The sequence below is a fragment of the Argiope bruennichi genome, chromosome 1 (assembly GCF_947563725.1).
Source record: "Argiope bruennichi chromosome 1, qqArgBrue1.1, whole genome shotgun sequence".
NCBI classification, from domain to species: domain Eukaryota; kingdom Metazoa; phylum Arthropoda; class Arachnida; order Araneae; family Araneidae; genus Argiope; species Argiope bruennichi.
In genome coordinates, this window is record NC_079151.1 from 126,258,050 (window position 1) to 126,270,077 (window position 12,028).

At 30.5% G+C, this 12,028-nt stretch overlaps 1 protein-coding gene across 2 annotated transcripts in view; it reads left to right on the plus strand.

Moving 5' to 3' along the window:
• LOC129962923 (cobalamin binding intrinsic factor-like) overlaps positions 1 to 9,388 on the plus strand; it is a 53,344-nt gene extending 43,956 nt beyond the window's left edge. For both annotated transcript variants that reach the window (XM_056076933.1, XM_056076927.1), the window contains 2 exons: positions 2,090 to 2,229; positions 9,143 to 9,388. In XM_056076933.1, the coding sequence (XP_055932908.1) occupies positions 2,090 to 2,229; positions 9,143 to 9,210 (208 nt within the window). In that variant the 3' untranslated portion in view covers positions 9,211 to 9,388. The remainder of the gene's footprint in view (positions 1 to 2,089; positions 2,230 to 9,142) is intronic.
• The last annotated feature ends 2,640 nt before the right edge of the window (positions 9,389 to 12,028 follow it).

Below are 12,028 nucleotides of genomic sequence, written 5' to 3' on the forward strand. Positions count from 1 at the left end.
GTATGAAGGTCAATTAAAATGAAGAGTAATAAAAATAAGAACTAACCTATAACCAAAATGAAATCGAACACGTAAATTAATGGTGAATATCGATTTATTTTATCGCGATTCATGATCAAGATTTCAATATATCGATATTTTTCGGAAACTGGCATCAAAAAATATATTTTTTAAAAATATCAATTTTTTTTTGATAATTCGAAAATTAGCACAGCCCTAGCATCTTAAATTTTCGTCAGTTTTATTCAATTCTTTCTTATATTCCAGTCGAAAGGATAAGAAAGTTCCTTCCATGTGGCATTTTTATAAAATTATATTTTTATTCATTTTTGCCACTATATGTAATAAGTTTTTAGCTTTTCTGTATTTTAATGTTTGACTAGTTTAATTAGTATTTTGGGTGTGGTTTTTATTAACCTAATATGTGGCGTGAATAGGTTGGTTACTTTTGCTGAGTTTTCTTCGAGTGCTTCATTTATTTTATATCTTAACTGCTTTTTCTCTTTCCATTTCTGTTTTCCTTTCTTTGATACGGTTTATAGTTTGTTATTTGAAAAGATTTGATTTGTGTACTATATTATCATTTTTGCATACTTCAAAATTAATAAAATTCTGCTTAATTTTTAGCGTTCTAAAGCCTTAATTTTTTAGGCTTCCCCGAAAATTGCTGTAATATCTGAAATTATTATTGTAAATCTTCGTTACACTCCAATACACTCATACCAATCATTTGTCACCCTTCTTTTAAGAATCCTCTTCTCCTGAATAATCAATGACTACTTTAAAACCTACAGGTTGAGATTGGTCATCTGGTTATTGAAAGAAAGAATTATATTTTCGTTTAACATTAATTATTCATTATCTATGAAATCTCAGGCGTGGTGCGACAGGGTTACTTTTTAATATAGGTTCGATAAGATAAATTGATCATAAATTTGATCTTAGGTTTAAGATGAAGGTTTTGGTTTGGGCTTGTAAACTTTTTGCTTACTTATATTATGTTTTGTATCAGTTTCGTATGTTAGGAATTGCTCACTGAAATAAGAGAATAGTAAATTTTAATAAAATAATAATAATAATAATAATAATATCTCATCTTTAACATACATGCTGGCCCTAGGTGGCCTACTGGTAAGGTCTCGGCTACGGAGCTGGTTCGAAACCCGATTCCACCGAAGAACCGTCGTGTAAGCGTGTCTGGTGCACATTAAATCCGTCTGGGCCAAACGTCCTCCCACTGATGTGGTGTGGTGTGGAAGGTTGGAGGGAGATGCCATCTCAGTGTTGTCCTCGTCATCTAACAGCAGTTCAATATTACGAGTTCCGCCCCAAAATAGCCCTAGAGTTGCTTTAAAACGGGACGTTAATATAACTAAACTAAACTTTACGTATATGTTTAAATGCGAATAAAACAGCCTTATAAAATCTATCATTAAAATGTATGTTTTAAAAGCCATTTTCTCAAAACAATGATATTTCTGATTTAAATACCTTTGACATGTTCCAGATCTCTTAATTTTTGAGGAAATTATTTAGCATTTATAATACAGATTCTTGTTTAATTACATGAACATAAAACTGGGCACACATTTTATGCTACGAGCCTTTTTTAGAAATTTAAGATTCTAATTTATTTAAAAAAAAACTCAAAATTATAAATAAAAATTTATTTCGTACCAATAAACATATTTCTGAAACTTATTTTATGAGTTGAATTACAAAATAATATCCGATTTCATACAAATACATTTTTATATGGTAATAAAAATGAAAAAAAAAATTACTTCACATGAAACATTGTAGGTTTTTTAAAAAAAAAATTAGACATATGATTTAATTTTTTAAAAAGTAATTCAATTGCTTTAAAGGATTTTAAAACATGATTGACGAATTTATTTTCATTCTAATATATATGCATAAAATTAAATAATTGTAAGTCAGTAATTTGCAATTCTGCTCTGAAGAGTCTGCCATACTCTTAAAAGTAAAAGTATGCTGTAAGTGAAAAAAATTAAACTTGCATAAATCGTCAATAAAAGATTCACTACTTATATATTAATTAGTTTATATTTTTGAAATTTATTTGCAGGTTTGAATGGAAAATGATGTCAGGAAAGATGTACATATACGAAATAGCGAATATCAAAAACGACCCTGAGGCTGGAAAATTCTGGTTGTTGCATGTGGGTGTTTCTAAGAGTTCCGAGTCATTAACACATTTAATGAAAGGTAAAGGTCTCAGCAAAGCCTTATTCAGTCCATAAAATCTTTATATAGTAAATATTTTGCTAATATTTCTTTAGATAACTAAACTTTCTTCCGTGCACAAAACATAATATTTTCAAAATAGATTACAAATTCAATTATATTGTAATGCGACTTGTTTTTATGTGTCACAGACTGAATGCTGAGTGGTAGAATGCTATGAACTGGAAGCGGGAGTTCGCAAGTTCGTATCTGAGTAGAGGCAAATTACCTAAACATTGTTTTGTGTTTGATTTACTTTCTGTTTGTCTCGTTTGTCCTAGAATTTATCTTATAATTTCCATATCTTTCCAAATTTGGAAGATTCGAGTCATTTTGTCTTGATGAAAACAGATGCAAGGTTTAGTTTCTTGAATAAAGTCCCGAGTTGAGATTAGAGAGTGTTATCTTTGACATTAGTTAACACACGGTTATTCTACGGGACAATATAATTATATTCATTATGAATTACTATTTTAGTTTCATTTTTTTCTTAAACACTTGAAAGACTACATTATTGCAGACAGTACATTGGTTTAAATTTTTATTCTTATTTTAAAGAATAAAATCATTTTATACCAATTTTTAGAAAATACAACGTGATTATTTCTCTTTATTAAGTTCAGCTTTTTCCGTTTCGAAAATAGCGGACCTCAGATCTAGATTCCTCGAGTGAGGAATAAAAAATCGAATTTTTATAATTTGTAGTAAAAAATCGAATATGCAATTAACTATAGCTGTAAGAAATAATTATCTCTAAGGAATAAATTGTTAGTTCTATCAGTTCTCAGATACAGAAACAATCCACTCTTTTGCCTAAGCGCCAAGAGATGTTGATTTCGCCAAAATAGAATTCCGAGAATTGTTTCCATTCGATTATGAATCAGGTGCCATTTGTCAGATAAAGCTGAAGTCATCGAGATACTTTTTTTCAAAAATAATAATTTTCACTTGGTTTTATGCCGGGTTTACACTCTGCCAGTTATGGGACGGTCAGTACGCAGCGCATGCACAGAAATGTGGTTGATTTATGTTTGCCACAATTTCAAATAATAGATTCATGCATTCCATGCTTGGCTATAAATTGCCGTTTTGGCGTCCATGCATTTTTCACTGAGTATAACATTAAAATAGTGGATATTTACAAAAAGAAATATGGTAAAATAAAATAAAAAAATGGTTAACATACCTGAATTCAAAAAATTATAAAATAAATCAAATATAATAATAATAATAAAAAAGACACACACAAACTTGAAATAAGAAAAAACAAGAGGAAAGTCAGCCATCTGACTCTCCGACCCGCCACGAAGGCATACGGATTTGAACCATAAAATTGAATGACCGGAGCGCCGCAACAGCAACACTGGCGGGAACTGTGGTTGACTCCTAACGGCCATCACCGACCACGGTACAACCCTTCCCGAAGGAAGTACGTCACTTCATCGATGGTAGGAGTCAGATCCCCCACCTATTTGTGTACCCTCTAGGGTGGCGAGATCAAACCACCATGCCTGAAGCATCTCATTCTCATTTCGAGATGCCCCCCGGAGGTTAAAAATCAAGACGAAAAAAAAAAAAAATGTCGAAATTAATCTATGACAAGTGATCAATTTTTTCAAATCAAAAATAGCACCTCGCCAAATTCTACAAACGCATGCGCAATAAGAAAATAACAACATTACATCGGTATGTTGTTGTCTCGTTGAGACAATTACTTGTCATCGACCGAACAGCATTTTTCAGCCTTAGTATGCGTGCGCTACCTTTTGGCTGTCTTATAACTGGCCGAGTGTAAAACCAGCATTAGATGAGATAAAAGTTTGATTGAATTCATTTTCTGCTTTACGGCAAATCACTTTGATGACGTTAATAGAAAGGGCGGTAATTCGATTGGCGCGTTTTGTAGATGAGTGATCAAGATAATTCATTCCCATTTTTTCTGCTTTTCGGTCACAATATTTAATAACATTAAACGAAGTAGTACAAAATCTGAAAACTTCATCGAACTTGAAGTAACCACATGAGCAGCAAGCAATAGCAATAAGAACAATTTTTTTATTAAAATAGATAATATGATCTCGAACGAAAAGTGAAAGAAAAAACATCTAACGGAATTGAAATAAAGGTAAAATACTCACAAAGAATTCCAGAAATAAGTTTATCCTACTTCACCTTTGTGGAGAGCAATTAAAAACATGTTAGTATCGAGGCCTTTAAAAGAAACAATAATTGACAACGTTCTCGTTGATTAGCTAAAAATGTGAAATGTGTTTCAGGGTATTATGCGAAAAGTATTTTGTAAGATGTTTTCTACAAATTATATCATGTTAATAGAAGCTGAAGCCCCTAGCTCTAAGAAATATTAACTTTTCAATACGAATGGTTGGTGTTGCAGTACTATTGTTACGAATTTTTCCGGTGTTCGTTTGGATAGTGGGAGTTATATGGTGTGGAGAACGCTCAATCAGCAGGCGGCAGTAGAAAAAAAACAACGACATTTATTTACACGAAGACACACAGGACAGCACAAAGACTACAACTATATACAGCACAGAACACGATTGTCTTCAGCACAGACGTGCAGCATACAACAGCATACACAGCAGCATACAACAGACTCTACTGCAGTCAGTAGCGCACAGCTTAGTTCAGCACTAGCTTGACTCCGTAGATGCTCTGCTAATCTCTGGAAGGCCAGTTCTTTACCGTCGATTCCGACTACGACTACTCAATTTACGACGACCCGGTAGCGGCAGGACTGCTTCCTTTTATAGGTCTCAGGAGGCGGGGCTAGAAGCCTCTCAACCAATCAGGAACGTTCGAGGCGTATCTCGGTTCCTACTGGACGGATCGGGAAAATTATCGATGTTTCGGGTATAATCTATTTTGGTGCCAAAGTCGCCAAATTCGTCGCCAAGTCGCCAAATGGTCGCCAAGTTTATCGCCAAGCTCTGGGACCTCCTATGGAACCAACTATGCTGGGAAGCCGCATCACAGATTCGCAACACTATTTTAATACAAATAATGTTTAATCCTTTTGTTTGATTGGTGAGGAATTAGAATTATCAAATCCTCACCAGCTCGAAAAGGGAAAGTAAAAATGAATAACATGCATTTAGGGAGCCTTCAGACAAGGTCAAGTTTTTATGTTAAGCCCACTGACTGAAATTTCTTTTTCCACTCAACATCTTTTTAACGCATTTAATTTCTTTGGATGGTTTTATCATTGAAGTTTAACATTGTGTCAACCTATTTTATACTCTAATGGCTTCACTGAACCTGGAATTCAATGTATCATTTCAATTTATAGATCATTATCATTTTCGGTTTATACTCCATTTTTAAAATCTAGATGAAGGCTCTCAACAAAATTCAACACCGTTTATCCAGAAGGAGTAACTTTTATATAATAATATCAGCATACGTATTTACTTACTGACGCATCAGAGCAACTATAGAGAATGCTGTTTCAAACGGATCTATATATCTTTGTCCTCATCCTACAGTTATCATCTGTACCTTAGAAAGGATAAATATTGCCCGGAGCAGGGATTTATTTTTTTCACTCTAATTTTGAAGAAAGATTTAAAAGTGACATAAACGTACTGTCATGAATTCAGAGTTCCTTCTTGTGTTTATACAAAAACCGACTTTTTGAAAAACCGGTTTTCGAATTCAATATTTCCAAAAAAAACGGTTTTAGCCGGTTTTCGAATTTTTGTCAAAAAAAAAAAATAGAATAGAGAAAAATATTTAATTTAATTTATATAAAATAACAAAAAACGAAATCAATATCAAAGTCAACATATGAAAAAAATTAAGGATTACATATACATATTACTTACACAAAATAACGAAAACTCAAACAAAAATTTCAAATAATATTCAGATTATTTTCACTGATTTTAATTTCTTCTAAGAAAATAGGATTTTAAAAAAACATAAGATATTTTTTCACTGAACGGTGGCTTAGTCTTGCTCTTATTTTGGACAAAATAATGCCTGAAATTAAAAATACTCGTCCACAAGCAACCTTGGTTTTATAGTTTTCAGTGCATCAAGTTTTTTGTTCTTTTATTCGTTGCTGCAAATAATGAAAATTCAGTTTTCAGTGTCTTTGGATTTGTAAGTTTTTCTTCAGGGTCTTCAAGAAACTTAAGAACTGATATTTTTGTGGCTTCTTTTAAAAAAAGCATTACTCTGATGAGTAGTTTCTTCGATTTGCTCTTCATCAGAATCGGTTTCCACATAAGAGTTTGGAAATATTCTAGACAATATCTTTCCAGATAACTTAATAATTTCGGTTTTTGGAACTAAAGAAAGTACACTAGATTTCTTCGCTGAACAAGAAATGTGCAAATACAGAAAAAGAGTTGCTAATTCTACTTGTCTTCTTTCTTGAATTCGTTCTTCTAAAGCATATAATAATTTCAAATTTATTTCAGTGTTTAATTTTTTTTTCAATTAACAGAAATTCAAATATACCTTCACTTGTTAATAAATTGGCATCCATCGCCCTTAAGCCTTCAGCTGCTAGATGAATCGACCTCAAACGATAAAATTCAATTAAAAAATTATTTTTATTTTATTTTATTTATTTATTAATTTATTTATTGAAGACGAGGAATATTCAGGCGTTCCGCAAAACCGGTATTCTTAATTTAAAAACCGGTTTTCGAATTTGAGAAATTTACTTTAAAAAACCGGTTTTTTAAAACCGGGTTTGAAAACCGAAAAACCCTAGTTCCTTCGATATGTTAGTCGATGAAGAAACATAATTAACAGGTGTCAGTAACAATCGACGACTTTTATTAACACGAAGACAAGAAACACAGACAAAAAATGCGCAGCCGAGACGTACACTATCAACACATTCCGACAAGTATTAATCGGTAGTAATAACAACAACCACACACAAAGCCGTCAGACAAATTTCAGCAAGAGGGGGGAATCTATGGTCCCTACAAACGCCTGCAATTCTCCACTATTTCTTGCTTTAGCTATTTAGATATATCCAACTGCCGACTCACTACACGACTGGCTACTCCGCACACGACTCGATTCTGTTTCTACAATTAATTTCAGCACTCGGCAAACAGCACAATTCTGCAATAGTTTGAGCTCAACTCAACACCTGCGTTTCGTTGGACCGATCCAACTAATTCGTCCTTGAATTGCTATGCGGATCTAAACTTCTCGCCGACTGTATACACGACTGTCTTCAGTTTAGACTGCTGGCAGTTTCCGGAGCAGGGCAGTGAAGGTTCTGGAACAATCATGCATATGTCCGTTCCTGTTGGTACGATCGCCAAAATTCTGAAAGATTCCATTATTATCTATTTTATCGCCAAAATCATCACATTTATCGCCAAATTGTCTCTCAAGTTTGTCGCGGAACTCTATAATTGCCGATCAGCATCCAACAGAGCTGATCGTAAAACGGTCCTTTCAGTGATTGCACTAATCTTGCTGAGAAGCAACATTACAGATTTGTAGCAGTACTAAGGTTTTATATTTTTAGTTTTTGTCCTAAAATTGGTACAGGAATATCTCTATTCTTCCCCTTGCCTCCTCCCCCGTCCCTCCCCCTCAATACAAATAAGAATTAACACATACATATCTAGCAAAATTTAATATAAATTAAAAGTTGCTAAAGAATACTTCACTTACCGGTTTGATGCAAATAAAGAAAATATCTTCAGATTAAAAGCGCATACCAATTGGACAGCAGTTACTTGAAGGGTATCCAGTTTAAGCTGAATCTTTGTCCTGCAAAGCAGAGCCCTGAATAGATTGATGAGAATGCTTGTATGGAAATGGTTATCATTAAGATATATGTCCATTTGTGGAAATGATCTTTGATAACATTTTGAACTTTACACCGCTTGTAACCGTAATTATAGCAGGATATGATGCCAAAAAGGAAAGGAAGCATACCCGATTTATCTTCAGTTTGAAAGTTAACATCATGGCATCTTCCCTATGAAAGTTATAAGGTTTAGGCATCATTTATGACTAACCAATTTTTCATTTATTCCGATACAGAAAATTTCACTTTTAAGTTTATGCAGTTCAGATTTATCATTGTCATGACTGATTTCATACCAATGCTAGGGAACAGTTTTGCATTCTGGACATTAGAATAACAAAAAAAAAAAAAAAAAAAATCAAGCGCAATTTCAATTGATAAACAAAAATGCACCAAAGGAGCTTTTGGATATAGTTCAAATTTTACTAAACACAATAATTATATTCACAAAATAAAGTATATCATTAATTTTAAAATTGGGAAGTAATATAAAAATAGAATGAATCTAGGATCAGTCATATTTATGTTATATTTATTGATGGGGTTGATAGAAGGGGTTTTCTAATAGATAATCAAATAATAGTAATTTTTGAATGAATATGTGGAGTACGACTTTGTAACAGAATTTTTGTTTAAAATGAAATAATGAGGATAATGTTACTAGTTTAAACACCTACTTGAATTCCTTTGATTTGCAAACCTCTTTTTCTTTATTTCATTCCTGAGTGTAGAAGTGAAATGACGAAATGAAACAATCAAGTTAATTTTAGTTGAAGTAAATAATACTACACAACTTCCAATTATATCGTTTGGCTATTAGTCAACTGCAACTGCAACTGTTTTTTCAAAACCATTAATTTTATTTTGTAAATATTGGGTCATTTTACTGTGATAAACAATATAATGATTTTTCTTAAATTTTGAAACTCGATTATAAACGATGGATTGAATCTTTAATTAATTTTGATACTTAATTGTTTATGTAAATATGGATGATTTTAATCTCTTAAGATGAAAAGTTATTTAAATTCCATTGTGTTTATTATTATAAAAGTAAAAAAAATTACGTATAACTTTATTTTTTAGGTCCAAATGAGATTGCTATGGAAGACGGAGACCATCTTGTTATGTGGTACAAAACAGCAACAATTTGATTTATGGAGATTTGAATGATGAGAAATTCTGTAGTTGATTTTTTCTACTGCAGATAAAGAATGCATTTTTAATATCACATTACCATAAAAATAATTGGCTGGTTATAATTCTAAGACTTGTATAAATTCTAACGTATAAAACTATAAGCATTTAAATTTTTTTCGCAATAAAAAACTATAAACTCATCTGTGTGTTCAATTCTAATATCCACATTTTAAAATGTTGAGCATGTTAAGACCATGCGTAATATTTCAATAAAATATATGGAATTTATATTTCTTCACGACGTAAATTAAATTATTAATATTAATAAAATAATTGACGGAAAATAAATTATTAATATTAATAAAATTTTTTCCTATGGGGATGTGTAATTTCAATTCAAATGAATTCACATAGCCATAGGAAAAAACTTTATTAATATTAATAATTTATTTTCACAGTAAGAACCGTTTTAATATTTCAGTTTACATAAACTAAATTTCTTTAATTTGTAATATTCATTTTATAATATCAAGTATTTATTTGAAATTAGCTCCGATATATGTAAAAAGTCGCAAATTTGAGTGAATAGTTGATGAGATAGAAATAGTTGAAATTAAAAAAAAAAAAAAAAAAACTAATACTAAATTTAGTTAATCGTTTTCTGAATATATATATATATATATATATATATATATATATATATATATATATATATATTACAAAATCTAATTCATTTTCAATAACAATTCTCATTTCACGTTTCATTACTTTATACATATAAAACTGTTTTATAATTTTTATTTTTCAATGATATGTTAAAATAACCGACTTGACGCCGAAAACTTATTTTGGGAATAAAAGGAAAAGAAGTTGAAACACCTCGATTATAAATGGTAGTTCTTTTCGTCCGTAGTATTCACTGACAATTTCAGCAAAAATAAAATGAAAAACTAAGTATTTCTGAATTAAATTAAATATCAATAACTAGGTAAGATATAATAATTTTTTAATTTTTAAAAAAATGCAAAAAGAAAGAAACTGATACACAGTAACAGATTTTACATTTTCACATTTGAAACAGGAAAAAGGTAAATCTTAAGCCTCTTCTTATTATAATTTTTTTGAGAAATTTTTATTTAATAAAAACTACAAGGAAAAAAAATTCCACTTTGTGTACGAATAAAAATATTATGAATAAATAACGTGTAATTCGATAAAACAAAGATTAAATCAATGCAAATAAATTAATATCACTGATTTGACAAAATTTTAAAGTGGAATAGGAAATTAGAAAGATTTTAACAAGTAATTCTTTTGATTTCAAATTATTTTTCGCAATAAAACAATTAAATACTAAGCTCTGACCCCAAATTCTTGCAAATGATTTTAAGAATCATTTAGTGTAAATTTATTTTATCGTTCAAAACAACGATTCTGCAGTGTTTTTACTCCATTTATAAAGAAATATTTCAGGAGAAAGAAAGCCTCTTTCTGTAATTTTCCATTTGCTCCAAAACTTACGAAATTAAATATGTTAATTACAAGAACTCATAACAATTCATTATTATTTTCAATTATATTATATAAAAAGTAGATGATGGAACGAAAGACCTCATTATTTATTATTATTACTACGATTTTACCTAGAGAAAATAATACGAAACTTTCGTACAATTTAAATAAGAACATTTGTTAGAATAGGCAATTAATTCTTAATTTCAGAAAAATGGATTCAAAATTTTAATGATTAATTATTTGAAATTTTAATAATTATTTATTAAAATTTCGAAGTGATTAATAATAGTACTTTTTAAACAATATCCTTGAGACGGGAAGGTTCAGCCTTATTATCTCAGGAGTAGCATCTTTGAAAAAAGTAAATTTTAAATACGTTCATAATATTGATATAGTAAATTCTACATTATAATTCAAATAACTGTAAACGAACAGTAGGTAAATGCAAGTTTAATAAAATGAAGTAGAAAAGTAAATAGAAAAAATTCAATTAAATGTTTGCTATCTGTTTTGCCATATAATTTATGAGATAGTATTTCTAAACGTATTATAGCATTTTTTTCTTCACAGTGCTAGAAGATGATTTTTTCTCCAATGAAAGTATTCTATTATAATCAGCAAAATGCACTTATTTGGAAGCAAGTTTTCTTTGAATCAGCTACAGTTATAGAATTTTAAATCTCAAAGTTATTCCTTAATTGAAAAAATTATAATATAGCAACAACAACAACAAAATGCCCGAAAAAACATCTATAGCAGACATTAAATAAAAATTTAAAACAAATTCAAACTAGGTATTTTTTTAATTTCTGGGTGAATCTGATTTCTTTATTGGAAGACAATATGCCTTCTTTAACACAACATGAACTGTTGATAAAGCTATTGTAAATGAATAGAGCTTAACTTAACTTTTAAATGAATATAACTTCCTTGAGTCGAATTATTCTTACGATACTGGCAGTATATTTTTATTTCCAGATAAAATGCCATTGACTAAGCTTTTTAACATAAGCTACAATGACTGTATTGACCTTCTCAAAGGACTGTCACCCATCCGATATTGTAAGCTGAATTAAAACATTATCTTGGTGAAAATTTTATAATTTTAATTCAGCCATGATGTCATGGAACTGATCTCCATTAGGAAAGTAGATCTAAGCAATGAACAGATCCTATGTAAGAAAATTAACGTTTCGAAGTTTGACGGAATCATACGCATGGAGTTATAAAAATGATTTATAGGATATCAAATATCTACGACGAACCTGTTTTTTGCCAAAGGTAATTGGTAATAAGGATGAATGTGTGAGTGTTGGT